The sequence below is a fragment of the Oncorhynchus kisutch genome, unplaced genomic scaffold (genome assembly GCF_002021735.2).
Source record: "Oncorhynchus kisutch isolate 150728-3 unplaced genomic scaffold, Okis_V2 scaffold2241, whole genome shotgun sequence".
Taxonomy (NCBI): domain Eukaryota; kingdom Metazoa; phylum Chordata; class Actinopteri; order Salmoniformes; family Salmonidae; genus Oncorhynchus; species Oncorhynchus kisutch.
This window is the reverse complement of record NW_022264186.1, coordinates 37,501-63,958: the sequence shown is the minus strand read 5'-3', so window position 1 is coordinate 63,958 and position 26,458 is coordinate 37,501. Positions and strand designations below refer to the sequence as shown.

At 47.2% G+C, this 26,458-nt stretch overlaps 1 protein-coding gene across 5 annotated transcripts in view; it reads right to left on the bottom strand.

The window, feature by feature from the left end:
* Positions 1 to 51: 51 nt before the first annotated feature.
* The window catches only part of LOC109879950 (sperm-associated antigen 17), a 35,807-nt gene continuing 9,400 nt past the window's right edge, over positions 52 to 26,458 (bottom strand). For 4 of the 5 annotated variants that reach the window (XM_031819526.1, XM_031819529.1, XM_031819528.1 and 1 more), the window contains 33 exons: positions 24,477 to 24,662; positions 22,675 to 22,814; positions 22,393 to 22,547; positions 22,006 to 22,199; positions 21,759 to 21,829; positions 21,423 to 21,647; positions 20,999 to 21,113; positions 20,363 to 20,581; positions 20,018 to 20,205; positions 19,704 to 19,815; positions 19,102 to 19,268; positions 18,591 to 18,732; positions 16,951 to 17,168; positions 16,614 to 16,761; positions 14,866 to 15,020; positions 14,479 to 14,676; positions 13,651 to 13,796; positions 13,365 to 13,495; positions 12,795 to 12,928; positions 12,387 to 12,569; positions 10,889 to 11,002; positions 10,162 to 10,210; positions 9,949 to 10,033; positions 8,026 to 8,079; positions 6,794 to 6,896; positions 5,967 to 6,060; positions 5,752 to 5,844; positions 4,334 to 4,494; positions 1,334 to 1,515; positions 1,093 to 1,153; positions 794 to 941; positions 411 to 560; positions 52 to 230 (listed from right to left, as the gene is read on the bottom strand). In XM_031819526.1, the coding sequence (XP_031675386.1) occupies positions 193 to 230; positions 411 to 560; positions 794 to 941; positions 1,093 to 1,153; positions 1,334 to 1,515; positions 4,334 to 4,494; positions 5,752 to 5,844; positions 5,967 to 6,060; positions 6,794 to 6,896; positions 8,026 to 8,079; positions 9,949 to 10,033; positions 10,162 to 10,210; positions 10,889 to 11,002; positions 12,387 to 12,569; positions 12,795 to 12,928; positions 13,365 to 13,495; positions 13,651 to 13,796; positions 14,479 to 14,676; positions 14,866 to 15,020; positions 16,614 to 16,761; positions 16,951 to 17,168; positions 18,591 to 18,732; positions 19,102 to 19,268; positions 19,704 to 19,815; positions 20,018 to 20,205; positions 20,363 to 20,581; positions 20,999 to 21,113; positions 21,423 to 21,647; positions 21,759 to 21,829; positions 22,006 to 22,199; positions 22,393 to 22,547; positions 22,675 to 22,814; positions 24,477 to 24,662 (4,559 nt within the window). In that variant the 3' untranslated portion in view covers positions 52 to 192. The remainder of the gene's footprint in view (positions 231 to 410; positions 561 to 793; positions 942 to 1,092; positions 1,154 to 1,333; positions 1,516 to 4,333; positions 4,495 to 5,751; positions 5,845 to 5,966; positions 6,061 to 6,793; positions 6,897 to 8,025; positions 8,080 to 9,948; positions 10,034 to 10,161; positions 10,211 to 10,888; positions 11,003 to 12,386; positions 12,570 to 12,794; positions 12,929 to 13,364; positions 13,496 to 13,650; positions 13,797 to 14,478; positions 14,677 to 14,865; positions 15,021 to 16,613; positions 16,762 to 16,950; positions 17,169 to 18,590; positions 18,733 to 19,101; positions 19,269 to 19,703; positions 19,816 to 20,017; positions 20,206 to 20,362; positions 20,582 to 20,998; positions 21,114 to 21,422; positions 21,648 to 21,758; positions 21,830 to 22,005; positions 22,200 to 22,392; positions 22,548 to 22,674; positions 22,815 to 24,476; positions 24,663 to 26,458) is intronic. The other variant, XM_031819527.1, reaches the window with a different exon arrangement.

The window sequence follows — 26,458 nt, the reverse complement described above, 5'->3', positions numbered from 1 at the left end:
CCTCACTCACAGACCGTCACACACCACCTCACTCACAGGAACAACAAGGAATGGGTTATATCACTGTTCTTTATTCCTAAGCTGTATTCTATTTAACAGCCATTGAACAACGGCAATATGTGACTAAAACCCCAAAGCCCCACACACACACACACCACCTCACTCACAGACCAAAGCACAGTGAAAGTTGTTTTATATAAGTCGTCTCAATCCGTCTGATTCAATTTCACCTGGAAGTGGGAACGAAAAGATCACGTTTCAGTGGGGAGTGAATGTAAAACTCTTAGCATCCGTTAGACATTACTTCATGTTCTTACACCATGGCATTGTTGAATACTCGTTTCTGATTGGCTTGAAGGGCATTCTAGAGAGTGATTAGTTCCAGTGTTCAGATACTGTAAATCACTAACCGGTGGTGGAGAGAAGAGGTCTGAGAGGGAGGACCACTCCACGTCTGACTGAGGGGGTGGAGGAGATGAGGCGGACCTTGGGTACCCCTGTCTGGAGCCCGTTGGTATGATCCTTGGTCCTGGTGTCATACAGACGCTCGGGGAGGATGGGTGAGACCACTCGTTAAGGAGGGGACAACAGAGACCATCGCTGCTTTCACTGAGAGAAACTTTGACCTTCGCCATTAACTCTGTAAAAAACAATCATGTCCTCACGTGAGCTATTCTATAACCATACCTGCACAATGAAAACATCACTGAGGCGACCAACTCTATAGTAAATATTGTTATCCGTAGGGGACTATCCAAATAAAGTGTGACTAAAAGCCATTTGAGAAGGATATTAGCTAAGACGGGCAGGTAGAAGATCTCAGTCTCAGTCTTGATGTGGATGTGGTGTGAGATGTAGACCTCTCCCTCTGCAGACTCCTCCAGACCTATAGTCATGGCATGCAGCTCCACCTGAAGCTCAGTCTTCATCCCAGCAGCCACCTGCAACAAAGGTCAGGGGTCAATTTAGTCATATCAGGAAGTGAGATGTATGAATCCAAAACATCCTCAAAGAAAACAATGGGAAATGTTCAGTTTGTGTAATTGAATCAAGCTGACTACAGTAACTATCACTCTGCTCAGTAGAACTCACAGGTCCAGGGGTGTAGATGACTCTGATTCCAGTACCAGGGGACGGCTGTTTCACACTGAATCTAAAGTACAACAACACAGAACAGTTGCTGAACTTACCAGAACATAGACAGACGAGAACACACCCTGACGACCAAGACCTTAAACCTTGTCATTTTCACTGCACCACCATCTGTGACAGACATGTCCACAAACAGCCATACTAATTGTTCATGGATGTATATCTATGTGTCTGGTCTGACCTGCAGGTGTGGAAGCCAACGTTCTTCATGAGCACGGGGACGCTGTAGCTGCAGCCCTCCTTTAGGGTCCCAAACTGGACCTCTGCTGGGAGGAGCTCAAACCCCCGTGGGGCGAGCTGCTGCCCCCCCGTCACAGACACAGTCTTCACCTTCCTCCTCACCGGCTCCTCTACACACAGGAACTGAGAGCCAGACTCGCGTTAGGTCCCCTTGGTAATGCCTGGGCTCTAGCTCAGTAAGCTACGACTTATTGAACTGGCAGGACAGATACATTAGTGTTAACTGACGTGGTTCAGTGTAGTCACCTTGGACCAGAAGACTCGTGTTAGCTCCCTGGGCTACAGCCTAGGCTTTAGCTCAACAGGATAACACCGTCTTGTGGCGTCTAGATGACCCGGGGCTACATTAAATCCATATCGTGAAAGATCCACGTTATAGCGCCACTGAAATCTGAAAGGTCATTTCCGATTGAGGCGACATATGTTTCCCGTGAATGTCCCCCAGTCACACACTCCCCACATGTCCCCCAGTCACACACTCCCCACATGTCCCCCAGTCACACACTCCCCACATGTCCCCCAGTCACACACTCCCCACATGTCCCCCAGTCACACACTCCCCACATGTCCCCCAGTCACACACTCCCCACATGTCCCCCAGTCACACACTCCCCACATGTCCCCCAGTCACACACTCCCCATATGTCCCCCAGTCACACACTCCCCATATGTCCCCCAGTCACACACTCCCCATATGTCCCCCAGTCACACACTCCCCATATGTCCCCCAGTCACACACTCCCCACATGTCCCCCAGTCACACACTCCCCACATGTCCCCCAGTCACACACTCCCCACATGTCCCCCAGTCACACACTCCCCACATGTCCCCCAGTCACACACTCCCCACATGTCCCCCAGTCACACACTCCCCACATGTCCCCCAGTCACACACTCCCCACATGTCCCCCAGTCACACACTCCCCACATGTCCCCCAGTCACACACTCCCCACATGTCCCCCAGGCAACACTCCCCATATGTCCCCCAGTCACACACTCCCCACATGTCCCCCAGTCACACACTCCCCACATGTCCCCCAGTCACACACTCCCCACATGTCCCCCAGTCACACACTAACCACATGTCCCCCAGTCACACACTCCCCACATGTCCCCCAGTCACACACTCCCCACATGTCCCCCAGTCACACACTCCCCACATGTCCCCCAGTCACACACTCCCCACATGTCCCCCAGTCACACACTCCCCACATGTCCCCCAGTCACACACTCCCCACATGTCCCCCAGTCACACACTCCCCACATGTCCCCCAGTCACACACTCCCCATATGTCCCCCAGTCACACACTCCCCATATGTCCCCCAGTCACACACTCCCCATATGTCCCCCAGTCACACACTCCCCACATGTCCCCCAGTCACACACTCCCCACATGTCCCCCAGTCACACACTCCCCACATGTCCCCCAGTCACACACTCCCCACATGTCCCCCAGTCACACACTCCCCACATGTCCCCCAGTCACACACTCCCCACATGTCCCCCAGTCACACACTCCCCACATGTCCCCCAGTCACACACTCCCCACATGTCCCCCAGTCACACACTCCCCACATGTCCCCCAGTCACACACTCCCCACATGTCCCCCAGTCACACACTCCCCATATGTCCCCCAGTCACACACTCCCCACATGTCCCCCAGTCACACACTCCCCACATGTCCCCCAGTCACACACTCCCCACATGTCCCCCAGTCACACACTCCCCACATGTCCCCCAGTCACACACTCCCCACATGTCCCCCAGTCACACACTAACCACATGTCCCCCAGTCACACACTCCCCACATGTCCCCCAGTCACACACTCCCCACATGTCCCCCAGTCACACACTCCCCACATGTCCCCCAGTCACACACTCCCCACATGTCCCCCAGTCACACACTCCCCACATGTCCCCCAGTCACACACTCCCCACATGTCCCCCAGTCACACACTCCCCATATGTCCCCCAGTCACACACTCCCCATATGTCCCCCAGTCACACACTCCCCACATGTCCCCCAGTCACACACTCCCCATATGTCCCCCAGTCACACACTCCCCAGTCACACACTCCCCATATGTCCCCCAGTCACACACTCCCCATATGTCCCCCAGTCACACACTCCCCATATGTCCCCCAGTCACACACTCCCCATATGTCCCCCAGTCACACACTCCCCATATGTCCCCCAGTCACACACTCCCCATATGTCCCCCAGTCACACACTCCCCACATGTCCCCCAGTCACACACTCCCCATATGTCCCCCAGTCACACACTCCCCATGTGTCCCCCAGTCACACACTCCCCATATGTCCCCCAGTCACACACTCCCCAGTCACACACTCCCCATATGTCCCCCAGTCACACACTCCCCATATGTCCCCCAGTCACACACTCCCCATATGTCCCCCAGTCACACACTCCCCATATGTCCCCCAGTCACACACTCCCCATATGTCCCCCAGTCACACACTCCCCATATGTCCCCCAGCCCACACTCACAACATTCACACCTACAGTCACACACTCCCCACATGTCCCCCAGCCCACACTCCCACCAATTCACAACATTCACACCTACAGTCACACACTCCCCACATGTCCCCCAGCCCACACTCCCACCAATTCACAACATTCACACCTACAGTCACAAACATTTCCTCAATCGACATATGCACCTCTCACTGGGTGGGTGAGGAACACTAGTGTGTGCACCCGTGTGCGTGTGTGTGTGTGTGTGTGTATATGTATGTACGTCACAGTGTGTGTGTGTGTGTGTGTATGTACGTCACAGTGTGTGTGTGTGTATATGTATATGTATGTACGTCACAGTGTGTGTGTGTGTGTGTGTGTGTGTGTGTATGTACGTCACAGTGTGTGTGTGTGTATATGTATATGTATGTACGTCACAGTGTGTGTGTGTGTGTTACCTGCTGGTTGGGCACGCTGAAGGGTTTGGAGCTGAGGATGGAGGCTGGCAGCTTGACTCTGTGTCTGCGTGGGTTCCCTGCCACGTCCACCTGGGTACTGCCAGGCCCAATACCACCACCATGCTGCTGCTTCACAGTAGAGACACCATGAGAGCTGTCCCCTACAGGAGAACACACACAGATCTAGATATCAGTAACACAGTAACAGATACAAGACCATGATGAGATGACTGATTTATATACAGTAGGTGTCTGCAAACTGTTGGGAAAATGGTGTTTGACCAAATAGAATGCTCTTTGTCGGTTAGTCATTCAGCAGACGCTCTTCTCCAGAGCCACATACAGTTAGTGCATTCATCTTACGATGGCTAGGTGGGACAACTTTTCAACTACCAACTTCAGTAAATGTCTGATTTTCAAGGTATTCCAGTACTTGAATTTCAGAGTGCCACATGCAAGCACCTTGTGCAGACCCTGCCTACCAGACATGCCACCAGGGGTCTTTTCAAAGTCCACAGATCCAGAACAAATTCAAGCACCTTGTGCAGACCCTGCCTACCAGACATGCCACCAGGGGTCTTTTCAAAGTCCACAGATCCAGAACAAATTCAAGCACCTTGTGCAGACCCTGCCTACCAGACATGCCACCAGGGGTCTTTTCAAAGTCCACAGATCCAGAACAAATTCAAGCACCTTGTGCAGACCCTGCCTACCAGACATGCCACCAGGGGTCTTTTCAAAGTCCACAGATCCAGAACAAATTCAAGCACCTTGTGCAGACCCTGCCTACCAGACATGCCACCAGGGGTCTTTTCAAAGTCCACAGATCCAGAACAAATTCAAGCACCTTGTGCAGACCCTGCCTACCAGACATGCCACCAGGGGTCTTTTCAAAGTCCACAGATCCAGAACAAATTCAAGCACCTTGTGCGGACCCTGCCTACCAGACATGCCACCAGGGGTCTTTTCAAAGTCCACAGATCCAGAACAAATTCAAGCACCTTGTGCAGACCCTGCCTACCAGACATGCCACCAGGGGTCTTTTCAAAGTCCACAGATCCAGAACAAATTCAAGCACCTTGTGCAGACCCTGCCTACCAGACATGCCACCAGGGGTCTTTTCAAAGTCCACAGATCCAGAAAAACTAATAAAGCAATACCTCACGGCACAACGCCGCAGTACATACATACTTGTTGTGTTTATGTACTGACGTATGTGTAACTGATAGACGCACACACACACACACACACACACACACACACACACACACATACACATTAGAGTTTTTAAATTGATGTAAATTGTAAAGTAATTTGTCTGTAATGTCTTTTTCGTTATGACTCGAACCCCAGTAAGACCAGCTGTCGCCACTCTTACCCTAACACTAACCCAAGTCTAAGTCGTGTACTGAGCAGACCTGCAGTTTGAGGGGTGGGGTTGGTGGGTCTCCTAGGCAGCGCATCACTTCCTGCTGCGTGAGAGGGCGTGGGGTTCAAAGGTCGCTGGGCTGCTTCAAGAACACACACAAGAACAATGCAAAACAGGGTCACTTTCTTAATGAAGGATAAAATAACACAATACTGTATCATCAATATATCATTAGTATTGTTCTAAATGTAGCCTAGCTTTAACCTGTCTCCTGAGGGGCATCTCTGAGGTAGTTCTGGGAGTTGGGAGTGTTGGGGAATGGAGGAAGGTCCTGAGACAGAGATCTCATATCAGGGACCTGACGGGAAAACCCAGATAGTTGTTTTATATTCGTACAGTAGATGAGCTGAATACAATCTGCAATATGTTGCACAGGTTGGAGAGGCACACAGTGAAGCTAATATTAACCTCTGTACCAAACCAAACGCTAGGCTAGTAGCATTGGGAAATATTGTCTTATATTAACCACCTCTGTACCAAACCAAACGCTAGGCTAGTAGCATTGGGAAATATTGTCTTATATTAACCACCTCTGTACCAAACCAAACACTAGGCTAGTAGCATTGGGAAATATTGTCTTATATTAACCACCTCTGTACCAAACCAAACGCTAGGCTAGTAGCATTGGGAAATATTGTCTTATATTAACCACCTCTGTACCAAACCAAACGCTAGGCTAGTAGCATTGGGAAATATTGTCTTATATTAACCACCTCTGTACCAAACCAAACGCTAGGCTAGTAGCATTGGGAAATATTGTCTTATATTAACCACCTCTGTACCAAACCAAACACTAGGCTAGTAGCATTGGGAAATATTGTCTTATATTAACCACCTCTGTACCAAACCAAACACTAGGCTAGTAGCATTGGGAAATATTGTCTAGATGCTTTTTTCCAGTTGAGATGAAGTTTATAAATTGACTGGCTGGGCTGTGGGACAATGGACGTGTATTAATGAATCTAATGGAACTGTTAACAGGCATTACGTAGCTGTGCTGAATTACAATCCATTAATGAGAAAGCTGTCACCTCCGAGTACTCAAAACCTGCTCCTTTCTCTGAGTGGAAATAAGGAGGAATGATTCTGTTCCTTAGAGCCTCTCTGTAAATCTTCTCCTGGTCCAGCTCCTGTCTGAACAGTACAGCAACATTCATTAAAACATTCATTAAAAGCTTAAATATTCCTGGGAAAAGATGTTAATGTCCACTATGTCAACTCTATAATAGAGAGCAGTTAGTTAGTTACCTGTGTTGCTCTATCCTGGTCTTCCACATAGTTACCTGTGTTGCTCTATCCTGCTCTTCCACATAGTTACCTGTGTTGCTCTATCCTGGTCTTCCACATAGTTACCTGTGTTGCTCTATCCTGGTCTTCCACATAGTTACCTGTGTCGCTCTATCCTGGTCTTCCACATAGTTACCTGTGTCGCTCTATCCTGGTCTTCCACATAGTTACCTGTGTCGCTCTATCCTGGTCTTCCACATAGTTACCTGTGTTGCTCTATCCTGGTCTTCCACATAGTTACCTGTGTTGCTCTATCCTGCTCTTCCACATAGTTACCTGTGTTGCTCTATCCTGCTCTTCCACATAGTTACCTGTGTTGCTCTATCCTGGTCTTCCACATAGTTACCTGTGTTGCTCTATCCTGGTCTTCCACATAGTTACCTGTGTTGCTCTATCCTGGTCTTCCACATAGTTACCTGTGTTGCTCTATCCTGGTCTTCCACATAGTTACCTGTGTTGCTCTATCCTGGTCTTCCACATAGTTACCTGTGTTGCTCTATCCTGGTCTTCCACATAGTTACCTGTGTCGCTCTATCCTGGTCTTCCACATAGTTACCTGTGTCGCTCTATCCTGGTCTTCCACATAGTTACCTGTGTCGCTCTATCCTGGTCTTCCACATAGTTACCTGTGTTGCTCTATCCTGGTCTTCCACATAGTTACCTGTGTTGCTCTATCCTGCTCTTCCACATAGTTACCTGTGTTGCTCTATCCTGGTCTTCCACATAGTTACCTGTGTTGCTCTATCCTGGTCTTCCACATAGTTACCTGTGTTGCTCTATCCTGGTCTTCCACATAGTTACCTGTGTTGCTCTATCCTGGTCTTCCACATAGTTACCTGTGTTGCTCTATCCTGGTCTTCCACATAGTTACCTGTGTTGCTCTATCCTGGTCTTCCACATAGTTACCTGTGTTGCTCTATCCTGCTCTTCCACATAGTTACCTGTGTTGCTCTATCCTGGTCTTCCACATAGTTACCTGTGTTGCTCTATCCTGCTCTTCCACATAATATCCTGTGCCTCTTTGCTGAAGCTGTAAAACAGGAGATTGTAATATGATGAGAAGATAATGGAAAAGGTTCAAAGCTGTAGATATTTATGTTCATAGTTTAACTAAACCCATTAGTACAGGGAAAATAATAAGCTACTAATCAGAGACTCATGAGAAAGATGTCCTACAGATCTAAGGTCTGGTTAGTTATGATACTGATCTAGGACCAGGTTAGTTATACTGATCTAGGACCAGGCTAGTTATGATACTGATCTAGGACCAGGCTAGTTATGATACTGATCTAAGACCAGGCTAGTTATGATACTGATCTAGGACCAGGCCAATTATGATACTGATCTAAGACCAGGCTAGTTATGATACTGATCTAGGACCAGGCTAGTTATGATACTGATCTAGGACCAGGCTAGTTATGATACTGATCTAGGACCAGGCTAGTTATGATACTGATCTAGGACCAGGCTAGTTATGATACTGATCTAGGACCAGGCTAGTTATGATACTGATCTAAGACCAGGCTAGTTATGATACTGATCTAGGACCAGGCTAGTTATGATACTGATCTAGGACCAGGCTAGTTATGATACTGATCTAGGACCAGGCTAGTTATGATACTGATCTAGGACCAGGCTAGTTATGATACTGATCTAAGACCAGGCTAGTTATGATACTGATCTAGGACCAGGCTAGTTATGATACTGATCTAGGACCAGGCTAGTTATTATACTGATCTAGGACCAGGCTAGTTCTGATACTGATCTAAGACCAGGCTAGTTATGATACTGATCTAGGACCAGGCTAGTTATGATACTGATCTAGGACCAGGCTAGTTATGATACTGATCTAGGACCAGGCTAGTTATGATACTGATCTAGTTATGATACTGATCTAGGACCAGGCTAGTTATGATACTGATCTAGGACCAGGCTAGTTATGATACTGATCTAGGACCAGGCTAGTTATTATACTGATCTAGGACCAGGCTAATTATGATACTGATCTAAGACCAGGCTAGTTATGATACTGATCTAGGACCAGGCTAGTTATGATACTGATCTAGGACCAGGCTAGTTATGATACTGATCTAGGACCAGGCTAGTTATGATACTGATCTAGGACCAGGCTAGTTATGATACTGATCTAGGACCAGGCTAGTTATGATACTGATCTAGGACCAGGCTAGTTATGATACTGATCTAGGACCAGGCTAGTTATGATACTGATCTAGGACCAGGCTAGTTATGATACTGATCTAGGACCAGGCTAGTTATGATACTGATCTAGGACCAGGCTAGTTATGATACTGATCTAGGACCAGGCTAGTTCTGATACTGATCTAGGACCAGGCTAGTTATGATACTGATCTAGGACCAGGCTAGTTATGAACTGATCTAGGACCAGACTAGTCATGATACTGATCTAGGACCAGGCTAGTCATGATACTGATCTAGGACCAGGCTAGTTATGATACTGATCTAGGACCAGGCTAGTCATGATACTGATCTAGGACCAGGCTAGTTATGATACTGATCTAGGACCAGGCTAGTTATGATACTGATCTAGCACCAGGCTAGTTATGATACTGATCTAGGACCAGGCTAGTTCTGATACTGATCTAGGACCAGGCTAGTTCTGATACTGATCTAGGACCAGGCTAGTTATGGTACTGATCTAGGACCAGGCTAGTTATGATACTGATCTAGGACCAGGCTAGTTATGGTACTGATCTAGGACCAGGCTAGTTATGATACTGATCTAGGACCAGGCTAGTTATGATACTGATCTAGGACCAGGCTAGTTATGATACTGATCTAGGACCAGGCTAGTTATGATACTGATCTAGGACCAGGCTAGTTATGATACTGATCTAGGACCAGGCTAGTTCTGACCCACCTGTCTGTGTGTTTCTCTGAGAGCGAGGCCTCAGTCTGCAGGGCTGGAGTCTTCACTGCCTGGATGTACAGGGTGGCTGCATCCACTGAGGTGGAACAAACACAAACACTCCCTATTCAACTCACCATTCCTTTCCCTTATCCAATTCATTGCTACAGCTAGGAAATAATCTCCAAGCACCATAAAAGTGCCAAGCCAAAATGAAAGACTCACCGGGGCAGATTCTGTTCTCTATAGTGGGGTGCTCTGACTCTGGAAGTGACTGAGGAGGAAAAAATGCACATGGTGTCACACAATACTACAGCACCTGAGTAACAGAACACTACAGCACCCGAGTAACAGAACACTACAGCACTCGAGTAACAGAACACTACAGCACCCGAGTAACAGAATACTACAGCACCTGAGTAACAGAATACTACAGCACCCGAGTAACAGAATACTACAGCACCTGAGTAACAGAATACTACAGCACCTGAGTAACAGAATACTACAGCACCCGAGTAACAGAATACTACAGCACCTGAGTAACAGAATACTACAGCACCCGAGTAACAGAACACTACAGCACTCGAGTAACAGAATACTACAGCACCTGAGTAACAGAATACTACAGCACCGGAGTAATTTGGACATATTTGATCAGGTCAGTAGTGTGGACCTTCTCCTCCTCAGTACGTGTGTGTGTGTGTGTATGTGTGTGTGTGTGTGTGTGTACTGACTGACCAGGACCAGTTTGAGCAGGTCAGCAGCGTGGATCTTCTCCTCCTCAGTACGTGTGTGTGTGTGTGTGTATGTGTGTGTGTGTGTGTGTGTGTGTGTGTGTACTGACTGACCAGGACCAGTTTGAGCAGGTCAGCAGCGTGGATCTTCTCCTCCTCAGTACGTGTGTGTGTGTGTGTGTGTATGTGTGTGTGTGTGTGTGTGTGTACTGACTGACCAGGACCAGTTTGAGCAGGTCAGCAGCGTGGATCTTCTCCTCCTCAGTACGAGGGTCATTCAGCTGCATCTTCTCTGTCAGGTTCTCTCTCTGGATAACCTGCTCCATGTACTCCTACAATACCAGGTACAGGAAGAGGAGCACCACATGTTGAGACAGGACCAGGTACAGGAGGAGGACCAGGTAGAGGAGGAGGACCAGGTATAGGAGAAGGACGACCAGGTACAGGAGGAGAAGGACCAGGTACAGGAGGAGGAGGACCAGGTACAGGAGAAGGACGACCAGGTACAGGAGAAGGACCAGGTACAGGAGGAGGACCACATGTTGAGACAGGACCAGGTAGAGGAGGAGGACCAGGTAGAGGAGAAGGACCAGGTACAGGAGGAGGACCACATGTTGAGACAGGACCAGGTAGAGGAGGAGGACCAGGTACAGGAGAAGGACCAGGTACAGGAGGAGGACCACATGTTGAGACAGGACCAGGTAGAGGAGGAGGACCAGGTACAGGAGGAGGACCAGGTACAGGAGGAGGACCAGGTACAGGAGGAGGACCAGGTACAGGAGGAGGACCACATGTTGAGACAGGACCAGGTAGAGGAGGAGGACCAGGTAGAGGAGGAGGACCAGGTACAGGAGGAGGAGGACCAGGTACAGGAGGAGGACCAGGTACAGGAGGAGGACCAGGTACAGGAGGAGGACCAGGTACAGGAGGAGGAGGACCAGGTACAGGAGGAGGACCAGGTACAGGAGGAGGACCAGGTACAGGAGGAGGACCAGGTACAGGAGGAGGACCACATGTTGAGACAGGACCAGGTAGAGGAGGAGGACCAGGTACAGGAGAAGGACCAGGTACAGGAGGAGGAGGACCAGGTACAGGAGGAGGACGACCAGGTACAGGAGGAGGACGACCAGGTACAGGAGGAGGAGGACCAGGTACAGGAGGAGGACGACCAGGTACAGGAGGAGGACCAGGTACAGGAGGAGGACCAGGTAGAGGAGGAGGACCAGGTACAGGAGGAGGACCACATGTTGAGACAGGACCAGGTAGAGGAGGAGGACCAGGTAGAGGAGGAGGACCAGGTAGAGGAGGAGGACCAGGTAGAGGAGGAGGACCAGGTACAGGAGGAGGACCACATGTTGAGACACAGATTACACCGCATACCAAACACATGTTGACATACAGAGTACACCGCATACCAAACACATGTTGACATACAGAGTACACCGCATACCAAACACATGTTGACATACAGAGTACACTGCATACCAAACACATGCATGTTATGATGGAACATCTATATTAAGGTAGCCTAGCAGTTAGTGCATTGGGTCAGTTACTGAAACGTCTCTGGTTCGAATCCCTGAGCTGACAAGGTGACAAAAAACTGCCGATGTGCTCTTGAGTAAGGCACTGCTTGTACACTGGGTTAAGGCTGCTGTAATGGAGACTGCCTTATAGAATCCACACAGGACAGTGAGATGAGCTGCAGAGCTGTACCTTGAGGCGAGTCTCCAGAGTCCTGCGGAGCTGTCTGCTGACTGGCTGGTACTGGAGCAGCTGTCGGACCTCCAGGGTATCAGGACAGCTCAGCACGGGCCTGCAGGCCTCAGAAACAGGCTTCTCTCTCAGGGTCAGACCCCGGCCCAGGGTGGTCCCGAACAGAGGACCTGGCTTCTTCCTCTGGGGGGGGGTTACAGTAGATGTTTAAAGAATATGTTTTTAGGGGATAAAGTAGATTTATTTATTTATTTAAATTTTAAGGTATCATCAAACCCTATGACTAAAGTGTGTTTTGACCATGTATAAAATTACCTTAAATTCAAGTACACGTGAAAACTAGCATGATTTGCTAATACATTATGCGTCTATTTCAACTGCATTTTCTCTTTGATTTTCTCGGTCTACCTCTACTGAGGGGAAGCTGTCCCAGCGTCGGGACTTGAGGTTGGTGGGGATGATGTCCTTGTTTTGTTTCTGCATGACCCATCTGGACCACACATCCTGACGAGAGGGTCTCAGCACCGCTATACCCAGGACACCTGCAGGACAGGGAGGAGACCACAGACGTGTCTATGGGTAGACCAGGAGGAAACAATGGAGGTAGAGTAATGAACAGAATCCTACCCTGTAGGTCTGGGAGGAGACCACAGACGTGTCTATGGGTAGACCGGGAGGAAACAATGGAGGTAGAGTAATGAACAGAATCCTACCCTATAGGTCTGGGAGGAGACCACAGACGTGTCTATGGGTAGACCAGGAGGAAACACAGGTCTATGGAGGTAGAGTAATGAACAGAATCCTACCCTGTAGGTCAGGGAGGAGACCACAGACGTGTCTATGGGTAGACCAGGAGGAAACAATGGAGGTAGAGTAATGAACAGAATCCTACCCTGTAGGTCTGGGAGGAGACCACAGACGTGTCTATGGGTAGACCAGGAGGAAACAATGGAGGTAGAGTAATGAACAGAATCCTACCCTGTAGGTCTGGGAGGGGTTCTTTAAGCAGGGCGACAGCAGGGTCAGAGTAGTCCTCATACAAACGTTCCTCTACTGTCTGAGAGTACAGCAGCTCTGTGCCTGAACCGTCCTCATGGGCCATGAACAACCTGGGTGTTTATTATGGTATAGAGAATGAGAGACTACCCATCATGCTTCAGCCCAGATTGAACACTACAAGGGTTAAAAGGTGCCTAACTGGGGGACATTGGAATGAAAAAGGAGTCAAACTGTACAGATGAGGAGCAGAGTTACTGAAGCCTACCTGGGAATGTGGACTTTACGTCCAATAGGATGCTTGGACAGCTCTCTCTCTTCTGGCAGCCCTCCCTCCTCTTCCTCCTCCTCCTCCTCCACTCTGCTGTCCAGAGGGCTAGAGATCTCCACTGATGCCTGGCCATCCTTCATCACCTCCACACAGCACCATTTGATACACTGTCACTATAACTCCACCATGCACTACACATGCCCTACACATGCACTACACATGCCCTACACATGCACTACACATGCCCTACACATGCCCTACATATGCCCTACACATGCCCTACACATGCCCTACACATGCCCTACACATGCCCTACACATGCCCTGCACATGCCCTATACATGCCCTGCACGTGCCCTGCACATGCCCTACACATGCCCTACACATGCTCTACACATGCCCTACACATGCCCTACACATGCCCTACACATGCCCTGCACATGCCCTGCACATGCCCTGCACATGCCCTACACATGCCCTACACATGCCCTACACATGCCCTAGGAAGCCTACAGTGATGTTTTCTAATTCACTTTGTCAAACAAGTTTCCAAAAGGAAAATTCCCAGGGGCTTGCAGAGGTCAGTGTATCATACGATAATCCTCTGAACACTAGGCCTGATGGGAAAACAAACTGTCTGGAATCTCACCCTAATCCTTATATAGTGCTCAAGTTATGGTCAGCGCCTTATGCCCTGGTCCCAGATCTGATTGTGCTGTCTTGCTAACTCCTATGGTCATCGTCAAGCCAAATGGCAAGACAACACAAACAGATCTGGGACCAGACTATAAGAAGGGAACAGGGGTGTCATACAGAGCCGACCCACCTGGAAGAGGTTCCCGTGGTGGTCTGTGACCTCACACAGTGTGTCTGAAGTGGAGGTGTGGTTCATCCTGTAGCTGCCTGGCTGCTCTCTGGGACTCCAGCTGGCCAGACTCAGGGTTGGGCTGTGTTCAGGGTCTGACGTGTACACACAACTACCGTCCTGGTTGATGAACAGCAGACCTACACTGGACGGGTACACCTAGAGGGCACACGGGGACACGGAGAGTCACCCAGAATGAATATAGAACCTCAGAACACAGTCATTTGCTAGACTCATGAAAGGAAGCGTGGATCTTCTCGTCCGATGCTCTCCACGTTATGAGGAGGTGGGAAGACAACGGGAGGAATGGAGGAAGGACTAGTAACAGTCACCCCCGGTTTCTCTTACTTGGTACGCTCCGTCGCAGGTGGCGGTGACGACGCTCCCGTCTCCAAAGACCACGTTGCAGGACCTGCCCTCGCCGAACATGGTTACCGTGGCAAACTCCAGGCGCTCCACCATCACCACCTTCTCCTTCCTACACACACTGCTGGACCTCTCCCCTGGTAACACAACGTAGACATTATCACACCAGGAACTATCCTTCCTACACACACTGTTGTCTCTGTCCTGGTAACACATAATATACACTACTAATGTATTAGACAAGTTAGTAGTATAGCCTTTAACCTGTATCAGACCAGGTAGTAGTTAGTAGTATAGCCTTTAACCTGTATCAGACCAGGTAGTAGTTAGTAGTATAGCCTTTAACCTGTATCAGACCATTTAGCAGTTAGTAGTATAGCTTTTAACCTGTATCAGACCAGGTAGTAGTATAGCCTTTAACCTATATCAGACCAGGTAGTAGTTAGTAGTATAGCTTTTAACCTGTATCAGACCAGGTAGTAGTATAGCCTTTAACCTGTGTCAGACCAGGTAGTAGTATAGCCTTTAACCTGTATCAGACCATATAGCAGTTAGTAGTATAGCCTTTAACCTGTATCAGACCAGGTAGTAGTATAGCCTTTAACCTGTATCAGACCAGGTAGTAGTATAGCCTTTAACCTGTATCAGACCAGGTAGTAGTATAGCTTTTAACCTGTATCAGACCAGGTAGTAGTATAGCCTTTAACCTGTATCAGACCAGGTAGTAGTATAGCTTTTAACCTGTATCAGACCAGGTAGTAGTATAGCCTTTAACCTGTATCAGACCAGGTAGTAGTATAGCCTTTAACCTGTATCAGACCAGGTAGTATTTAGTAGTATAGCTTTTAACCTGTATCAGACCAGGTAGTAGTATAGCCTTTAACCTGTGTCAGACCAGGTAGTAGTTAGTAGTATAGCTTTTAACCTGTATCAGACCAGGTAGTATTTAGTAGTATAGCCTTTAACCTGTATCAGACCAGGTAGTAGTATAGCCTTTAACCTGTGTCAGACCAGGTAGTAGTATAGCCTTTAACCTGTGTCAGACCAGGTAGTAGTATAGCCTTTAACCTGTATCAGACCAGGTAGTAGTATAGCCTTTAACCTGTGTCAGACCAGGTAGTAGTATAGCCTTTAACCTGTGTCAGACCAGGTAGTAGTTAGTAGTATAGCCTTTAACCTGTATCAGACCAGGTAGTAGTTAGTAGTATAGCCTTTAACCTGTATCAGACCAGGTAGCAGTTAGTAGTATAGCCTTTAACCTGTATCAGACCAGGTAGTAGTATAGCCTTTAACCTGTGTCAGACCAGGTAGTAGTTAGTAGTATAGCCTTTAACCTGTATCAGACCAGGTAGCAGTTAGTAGTATAGCCTTTAACCTGTGTCAGACCAGGTAGTAGTATAGCCTTTAACCTGTATCAGACCAGGTAGCAGTTAGTAGTATAGCCTTTAACCTGTATCAGACCAGGTAGTAGTATAGCCTTTAACCTGTGTCAGACCAGGTAGTAGTTAGTAGTATAGCCTTTAACCTGTATCAGACCAGGTAGTAGTTAGTAGTATAGCCTTTAACCTGTATCAGACCAGGTAGTAGTTAGTAGTATAGCCTTTAACCTGTGTCAGACCAGGTAGTAGTTAGTAGTATAGCCTTTAACCTGTATCAGACCAGGTAGTAGTCAGTAGTATAGCCTTTAACCTGTATCAGACCATTTAGCAGTTAGTATGATAGCCTTTAACCTGTGTTAATGTGTTCCTGGGACCACCCACTGAGAGCCTCTCTCTCCTGGTACAGGGTAGTGATCCTGGTTCCGTCTGCATGGTCGATGATCACCGTCCCGTCTCTGTCCAGCACAGACATCACCTTGTCCTCCCGGGTGATAACAACCTGCTCACACAGAGACAAGGCAGAAGAGCTACTTTTACATATCACATGTGTAGGAAGTCAAAATGTTGACACCTTCAGAGTATCAGCTAACCCACCATTTTGGACTTTTGCAAAAGGTCGTGAGAAAACTAACATGTGTTATTATCAACCACGATGTTAGCAAACCATGTTGCTGGTTCGTATACTCACAGTTTGGCTGACAGGGTCTGTGGCTCTGAAGGCCAGGACCGGGCCAGGGTCTGTGGTCTGGTCCCCCATGGTGGCTACTCTGTGTCCGGAGGGGCTGGTGGTGACCCAACAGACCCCCTGTCTGCCCTGGGTGTTGTCTGACGACCTCTGCTCCTCCCTGGGCTCTGGGTCACTCTGACTCTGGTCAGCCCCCAGGCTCTGCTTGGAACCCAGTTTCCCTGCCCAGACACACAACCCCTCATCTTCCCTTTGTCTTTCTCAAGCACCGATACTCAACAACACAAAAGGTTGTGAAGCCAATAGATTTCAGACTGACACAGTAAAAGTCTAATAGGAAGACAAATCAAATAGACAGTACCAGTCTAAAGTTTGGACACACCTACTTTTCCCAGGGTTTTGTTTATTTTTTACTATTGTAGAAAAATAGTGAAGACATCAAAACTATGAAATAACATGTAGTATCACTCTGCAGTCCAACTCATCCCAAACCACCTGAAATGGTTTGAGGTCAGGTGATTGTGGAGGCCAGGTCATCTGATGCAGCACTCCATCACTCTCCTTGGTCTAATAGACCTTACACAGCCTGGAGGTGTGTTTTGGGTCATTGTCCTGTTGAAAAATATAGTCCCACTAAGCGCAAACCAGATGGGATTGCATATCACTGCAGAATGCTGTGGTGACCATGCTGGTTAAGTGTGCCTTGAATCCTAAATAAATCACAGACAGTGTCACCAGCAAAGCATCCCCACACCATCACACCTCCTCCTCCATGCTTCACGGTGGGAACCACACATGCTGAGATAATCCATTCACCTACTCTGCGTCTCATAAAGACACAGCAGTTGGAACCAAAAATCTCAAATTTGGACTCATCTGACCAAAGGACAGATTTCCACCGGTCGAATGTCCCTTGCTCTTGTTTCTTGACCCAAGCAAGTCTCTTCTTCTTATTGGTGTCCTTTAGTAGTGGCTGGTAACTCTAATGAACTTATCCTACAGCAGAGGTAACTCTGGGTCTTCCTTTCCTGTGATGGTCCTCATGAGAGACAGTTTCATCATAGCGCTTGATGGTTTTTGTGACTGCACTTGAAGAAACTTTCAAAGTTCTTGAAATGTTCCGTATTGACTGACCTCCACGTCTTAAAGTAATGATGAACTGTCGTTTCTCTTTGCTTATTTTAGCTGTTCTTTCCATAAAATGGACATGGTCTTATACCAAATAGGGCTCTTCTGTATACCACCCCTACCTTGTCACAGCACAACTGATTGGCTCAAATGCATTAAGGAAAGAAATTCCACAAATGAACTTTCAACAATGCACACCTGTCAATTGAAATGCATTGCAGGTGACTACCTCATGAAGCTGGTTGAGAGAATGCCAAGAGTGTGCAAAGCTGTCATCAAGGCAAAGGGTGGCTACTTAGAAGAATCTTAAATAGAACATATATTTTGATTTGTTTAACACTTTGTTGGTTACTACATGATTCCATATGTATTATTTCATAGTTGTGATGTCTTCACTATTATTCTACAATGTAGAACACAAGTACAAATAAAGAAAAACCCTTGGAAGGTTTTGACTGGTTCTGTATAAAAGGATCTAAATCAAGGTCCATATGATTTGTTAGAGATGTGATTACCCTTCTTGTCCTTGCTGTCTTTTCTCTCTGGTATCGGAGTCTCCTTCACTACCTCTTCCTCCTTCGCAGGGGGTTCAGGAGGAGAGGAGACGATGGGTCCTGAGTCTGTACTGCTACTGACTGAACCGTCTGCAAACAGCACCTACACAGAGACAAATCAAATCTTATTGGTCACATACACCCGGTTAGCAGATGTTAATGCGAGTGTAGTGACATGCTTGTGCTTCTAGTTCCGACCATGCAGTAATATCTAACAAGTAATCTAACCTAACAATTTCACAACACAATTTCACAACAACTACCTTATACACACAAGTGTAAAGGAATGAATAAGAATATGTAAATATATGAATGAGTGATGGCCGAACGGCATAGGCAAGATGCAGTAGATGGTATAGAGTACAGTATATACATATGACATGAGTAATGTAGGGTATGTAAACATTATATAAAGTGGGGAGGGAGGAGCTTAATGTGTGTGTGTGTGTGTGTGTATTGTGTTTGCCAGTACCTGTGTTGATCCGTCTCTCATGTACTTGACCACGGTGCCCTGACCAGTGATGACCCTAGACAACTCACTGTGTAACGATGGGTCTGTGAGGTGAGGCTCCCTACTGTCACTGCAGTGTAGGGGGAAAGTCTGTCTCACCAACACACACTGACCCTCTGGAGTACTGCCTACAGTAACCAAAACTACAGTTACACACACACACTGACCCTCTGGAGTACTGCCTACAGTAACCAAAACTACAGTTACACACACACACACACTGACCCTCTGGAGTACTGCCTACAGTAACCAAAACTACAGTTACACACACACACTGACCCTCTGGAGTACTGCCTACAGTAACCAAAACTACAGTTACACACACTGACCCTCTGGAGTACTGCCTACAGTAACCAAAACTACAGTTACACACACACTGTCTGGACACACACACACACTGTCTGGACACACACACACACACACACTGTCTGGACACACACACACACACACACTGTCTGGACACACACACACACTGTCTGGACACACACACATACATTGTCTGGACACACACACATACATTGTCTGGACACACACACATACATTGTCTGGACACACACACTGACCGTCTGTATCCTCCCTGAGGAACTGCAGCAGCAGACCACTGGGGGTGGAGAGGTTTAGTCTCTGGAACGGAGCGCTGCCAGATAACGCAGCCTGACCCACACACTGTCTGGTCTGGCAGGGGACAACACAGCCAGACACATGAAGGGAATAACACACAGCAGGTACGTCAACAGGAAGAACATAGATGATGAGAGCATAATGTTATATCATTGGTATCAGTATTACAACGTTATCAATGACAAAACACTACAACTGAACAGACGCTATGGAAACTAAATGTTTCTGTTGGTGACGGTCGATAGTATGGATCCACCTGCTCCTCTTCCTCTCTGTGTGTTGAAGACTTGTTGGTCTCTTTGGACGGCTGCACCCCCCTGGCGCTGTGGGAGGAGTTGAGTTTCTCCCGGGACAATGAGGAGGAGAGGAGGGTCGAGGGGACGGGGGAGAGACTGGATTCTGTGGGCATGTCTAGATCAGAGTCCTGACCGGCCTCCATCTCACCTACAGACACGTCAACAACCAGACTGTTACCGTAGCCACCTTAAAGCTAGACATCACCACACACAACATAGGGACCAGACTACGTCCCCATAACAGGAACAGTACAGCAAGTGGTTTAATGACAGAGAAACAGACAGCATCAGTGTAAGGTGTTCACCCTGCTCCCCTGTGGGCCCGTAGTGACTGTAGGAGAGGTGGATGCCGCTGTCCAACACAGCTGAGAAGGAGCCCAGCCAAACACTCTTATTGGTGGGACTCTGTGTCTCCATGGTGACCGCGTCCTTTGGGCTCTCCTCCTGGTGTCTGTTTGGCTGGGTGATGTGGCTGTACAAATGATGCTTGTCCTTCATCACACACACCTTGATGAGCGTCGCCCCTGGAAACAGAACATCGGCTAAGGCTATGTTTACACAGGCAGCCCAATTCGGAATAATTTTTTTTTACACTAATTGGTCTTTTGACCAATCACATCAGATCCTTTCACGTCAGATCCCAATTCTGAATATTGTTTTTTACACTAATTGGTCTTTTGACCAATCACATCAGATCTTTTCACATCAGATCCCAATTCTGAATTATTGTTTTTTACACTAATTGGTCTTTTGACCAATCACATCAGATCTTTTCACATCAGATCTTTTTCAGAGCTCATCTGATTGGTCAAAAGACCAATTAGTGGGGGAAAAAAGATCAGAATTGGGCTGCCTGTGTAAACGCAGCCTTAGAGAATCAACGTGTGAATAAAAGAGAGCGGTAAGTGTGTACGGTAATAGTGGTGTGTGTGTGTGTTCACCCTGGACAAAGTGGATGGTCTCCACCTGGATGTGGCCTCTGTCAGAGGGGTATAGGGAGTGGACCTGGCCTGAGACCTGGATCAGCTGCCCCTCCATGCTGTAACCAGTGAATCCCTTCACACACACACACACGCGCACACACACACACACACACACACACACACACACACACACACACACACACACACACACACACACACACACAGTATTTAAAAATTTTAAAAAGGTCCTCATTCTGTTGATATTGTTGCAGCAGATAAGGCACCATGCCATAACAGCACAGTAAAACATGATCTATCTAGTATCTGCTGGGACTATATCCCCATATCTCCTCAACCAGAAAACCAGTTACCAACCACAGAATGGTGTCATTACGAAGCTGGAATGCCATATTGTGCCTTTAAAGGGTGTTTATAGACTCACAGTGAAGGCGTCGGTGGGCGACTGCAGCTTCGCTCTCTGTTCTCCAGGGGTCCCCACAGCCAGGTCAGGGGTCACGTCCTCCCTGCTCTTCTTCGTGGTCGACGGGGTTGTTTTCTTGTTCTCCTTGGACGAGTCGGCGCGCTCCGCCCCCTTCCCTCCTTTATCTTTCTTAGCTTTCTTCACCTGTTCCTCCTCCTTCTGCCTGTCCTGCTCTATCTTCCACGCCTGGACAGAGATGAGTTGGTATAGAACATCAGCAGCACAGTTAGACTCATCAGACTGTATTAAAGGTACTGAATACATGAATCACTATAAAACGAGGTGGAAGTCCGTTACTTTGAGCGAGTCTTCTCTGATGTACTGGTCTGGAGGACCTTCCTCTGGGACAGGAGACTTGGCTGGGGAGGCTTCAGGTACACAGGGACACAACGTTTACATCACAGGGGGACTGTAGCACTGTAGCTACTAGTACTACTCTTAGTGCTGTTTTTCATCTATCGTAATTGATGTATCCATGGTAATGAGTATGTATGTTATACCAATGGATTTCAGCCTGTTTTGACTGATATTTTGGCTTCCTTACCTGCAGTGTGTTTTGTTGAGACAGGGCCCTTCTTGGTGCCCTTAGCCGACTCTGTCCTGCCTTTCTCTGAGGAGTCAGGCGGGGTGGGCCCTCTCAGTTTCTCTGCCTCTCTCTTGGCCTGCAGAGCTAGCCACTTCACCTCCTCCTCCTCGGTCCAGTCAGATATAGAGTTGGCCACGTGCTCAAGGTACTTCCTGACGACAGAGAGGGAACGGTGGAAAGCGGTCGTATTTTAATGAATACAATCCTAAACAGGACCCAGAGTCTAATGTACTCTGTGGTTTTATCTTTTTGTAACACCGAAAAAAGAATCAAGAAAATGGGTTTGAAGAAAATATATATCCAACTGTTAAACAACTGATTGCTGATGTTGATTTTTAACTGTACCTGAACCCAACGTTGGTGTGGAGGGCCATGTCCCATAATTCCTTGCACTGGCGTTGAGGGCTCATGGGATTGTGACAGACGATGAACAGGGTGTTGTCCAGACTACCACAGAAGGTGTCCATGCAGCGGTAGGACTGAGAGGCAGAGTGGAGAATCTACAGCAAGACAACAAGGGGGTCACTAGAACATGCTGTGGTTGTTTTCCAACTCTCTGTGTTCCCTGAGGATCACAAAAGGTCACAAAAAGGAGCCAGAAATCAGAAGGTATTGATTGATGTTGACCTGAGGAAAGACATTGGCGTTGTGGTGCTCAGTATAGTGCCAGTCACTGAGCGATCGCATCCGGCATCTCTGCATCTCAGTAACATCTACGACATCAGACAAACTCTCCTCTGATTCATCCTGGTGGTGGAACACTTTACCTGTCGAGGAAACCTGTTTTATTGGCTGTTATGTCAAAGATACAAAGAGAGGAACAATGAGATACATCAGATCATCAACAACAGCCGGGTTGCAGATCTGTTGGTGCTGTTTTGACCACTCTATTGCTATCAGACCAACAGACCTGGTAGTAGACTAGTCTGGATTCAGACCAACACATCTGGTAGTAGACTAGTCTGGATTCAGACCAACACATCTGGTAGTAGACTAGTCTGGATTCAGACCAACAGACCTGGTAGTAGACTAGTCTGGATTCAGACCAACAGACCTGGTAGTAGACTAGTCTGGATTCAGACCAACAGATCTAGTAGTAGACTAGTCTGGATTCAGACCAACAGACCTGGTAGTAGACTAGTCTGGATTCAGACCAACACATCTGGTAGTAGACTAGTCTGGATTCAGACCAACAGATCTGGTAGAAGACTAGTCTGGATTCAGACCAACTCATCTGGTAGTAGACTAGTCTGGATTCAGACCAACAGATCTGGTAGTAGACTAGTCTGGATTCAGACCAACACATCTGGTAGTAGACTAGTCTGGATTCAGACCAACAGACCTGGTAGTAGACTAGTCTGGATTCAGACCAACACATCTGGTAGTAGACTAGTCTGGATCCAGACCAACACATCTGGTAGTAGACTAGTCTGGATTCAGACCAACACATCTGGTAGTAGACTAGTCTGGATTCAGACCAACAGATCTGGTAGTAGACTAGTCTGGATTCAGACCAACACATCTGGTAGTAGACTAGTCTGGATTTAGACCAACACATCTGGTAGAAGACTAGTCTAGATCCAGACCAACACATATGGTAGTAGACTAGTCTGGATTCAGACCAACACATCTGGTAGTAGACTAGTCTGGATTCAGACCAACAGACCTGGTAGTAGACTAGTCTGGATTCAGACCAACACATCTGGTAGTAGACTAGTCTGGATTCAGACCAACACATCTAGTAGTAGACTAGTCTGGATTCAGACCAACACACCTGGTAGTAGACTAGTCTGGATTCAGACCATCACATCTGGTAGTAGACTAGTCTGGATTCAGACCAACACATCTGGTAGGAGACTCGTCTGGATTCAGACCAACAGACCTGGTAGGAGACTAGTCTGGATTCAGACCAACACATCTGGTAGTAGACTAGTCTGAATTCAGACCAACAGACCTGGTAGTAGACTAGTCTGGATTCAGAACAACAGACCTGGTAGTAGACTGGTCTGAATTCAGACCAACACATCTGGTAGGAGACTAGTCTGGATTCAGACCAATATGTGTCACAGTACATTTGAAGTTTTTAACACACGGTTGCATTTAAAATGGTTATTTGTGGCATAATGAGTGGGCTTCCAACAGCAGGTTTCACTTCAGTAACCTACAGGCTTTTTGAGGAGCTACTCAGCTGCTGTCTGACAGGTGGTAGGATATTCATCTCCTCAAACTAGTCTCTGTATGCTGTGCGCCTGTGATAAATAAGATGCATGACAACTAATGAAAATACACAAGTGGCAATTAAATTCCACTAAATTATGCAAATTACAATATAGACCGATAAGCATGACGGTCTATGTATTTTCGGCGGCAAACCGATTAACGGTTAAGCGTTAACATCCCTAGTGTCAGAGTTCATAGAACGTCTGTACCTTGTGTCTTGTTGATGTGTCTGAGGTAGTTCTTGGCGAAGCAGACCGGGTCGTCCCAGGGCAGGCAGGTAGGTTGAGGGGAACCAGCAGAGGTCAGTAGGCCTCCCTCCTCCAGCTGGGTCAGGGGCATGCTCTCAAACACAAACTGTCTGACCACTCTCTCCACCTCCGGCCAGCTCAGAGACTCTGTAAAGACACCCATCAGAACAACACAGGAGGTTGGTGGCAATTTCATTGGGGAGGATGGGCTCGTGGTAATGGCTGGAGGGTAATAGGTGGAATTTCATTTGATTCGTTCCAGCCATTATTATGAGCCGTCCTCCCCTCAGCAGCCTCCACTGCAGAACACCACACACTTATGCTGAATCCCAAATCAACCCCTAGTCATCCTCCCTCATCCCTAGTCCCTCCTTCCTCATCCCTAGTCCCTCATCACTACACCCTCATCCCTAATCCCTCATCCCTAGTCCCTCATCACTTTAGTTACTTTAATATATCTGATGCATTCTGACAGGTATAGAGCTATATGGATAGGTATAGAGCTATATGATGTAGAGGACTATGGTATAGAGCTATATGGTATAGAGCTATATGGTATAGAGCTATATGGTATAGAGCTATATGGTATAGAGCGATATGGTATAGAGCTCTATGGTATAGAGCTATATGGTGTAGAGCGATATGGTATAGAGCTATATGGTGTAGAGCGATATGGTATAGAGCTATATGGCATAGAGCTATATGGATAGGTATAGAGCTATATGGTGTAGAGCTATATGGTATAGAGCGATATGGTATAGAGCTATATGGTATAGAGCTATATGGTGTAGAGCGATATGGGATAGAGCTATATGGTGTAGAGCTATATGTTATAGAGCTATATGGTGTAGAGCGATATGGGATAGAGCTATATGGTATAGAGCTATATGTTATAGAGCTATATGGTATAAAGCTATATGGATAGAGCTATATGGTATAGAGCTATATGGATAGGTATAGAACTACAGTGGGGAGAACAAGTATTTGATACACTGCTGATTTTGCAGGTCTTCCTACTTACAAAACATGTTGAGGTCTGTACTTTTTTATCATAGGTACACTTCAACTGTGAGAGACGGAATCTAAAACAAAATCCAGAAAATCACATTGTATGATTTTGAAGTAATTAATTAGCTTCACGTTTGGGATGGTGTTCTTCGGCTTGCAAGCATCCCCCCTTTTCCTCCAAACATAACGATGGTCATTATGGCCAAACAGTTCTATTGTTGTTTCATCAGACCAGAGGACATTTCTCCAAAAAGTACGATCTTTGTCCCCATGTGCAGTTGCAAATCGTAGTCTGGCTTTTTTATGGTCGTTCTGGAGCAGTGGCTTCTTCCTTGCTGAGCAGCCATTCAGGTTATGTCGATATAGGACTAATTTTACTGTTGATATAGATACTTTTGTATCTGTTTCCTCCAGCATCTTCACAAGGTCATTTGCTGTTGTTGGGGATTGATTTGCACTTTTCGCACCAAAGTATGTTCATCTCTAGGAGACAGAACGGGTCACCTTCCTGAGCCGTATGACGGCTGTGTGGTCCCATGGTGTTTATACTTGTGTACTATTGTTTGTACAGATGAACGTGGTACCTTTACGCGTTTGGAAATTGCTCCCAAGGATGAACCAGACTTGTGGAGGTCTACTATTTTTTTTCTGAGGTCTTGGCTGATTTCATTTGATTTTCCCATGATGTCAAGCAAAGAAGCACTAAGTTTGAAGATAGACCTTGAAATACATACACAGGTACACCTGCAATTGACTCAAATTATGTCAATTAGCCTATCAGAAGCTTCTAAAGCCATGACATCATTTTCTGGAATGTTCCAAGCTGTTTAAAGGCACAGTCAACTTAGTGTATTGAAACCTCTGACCCACTGGAATTGGGATACAGCGAATTATAAGTGAAATAATCTGTCTCTAAACAATTGTTGAGAAAATTA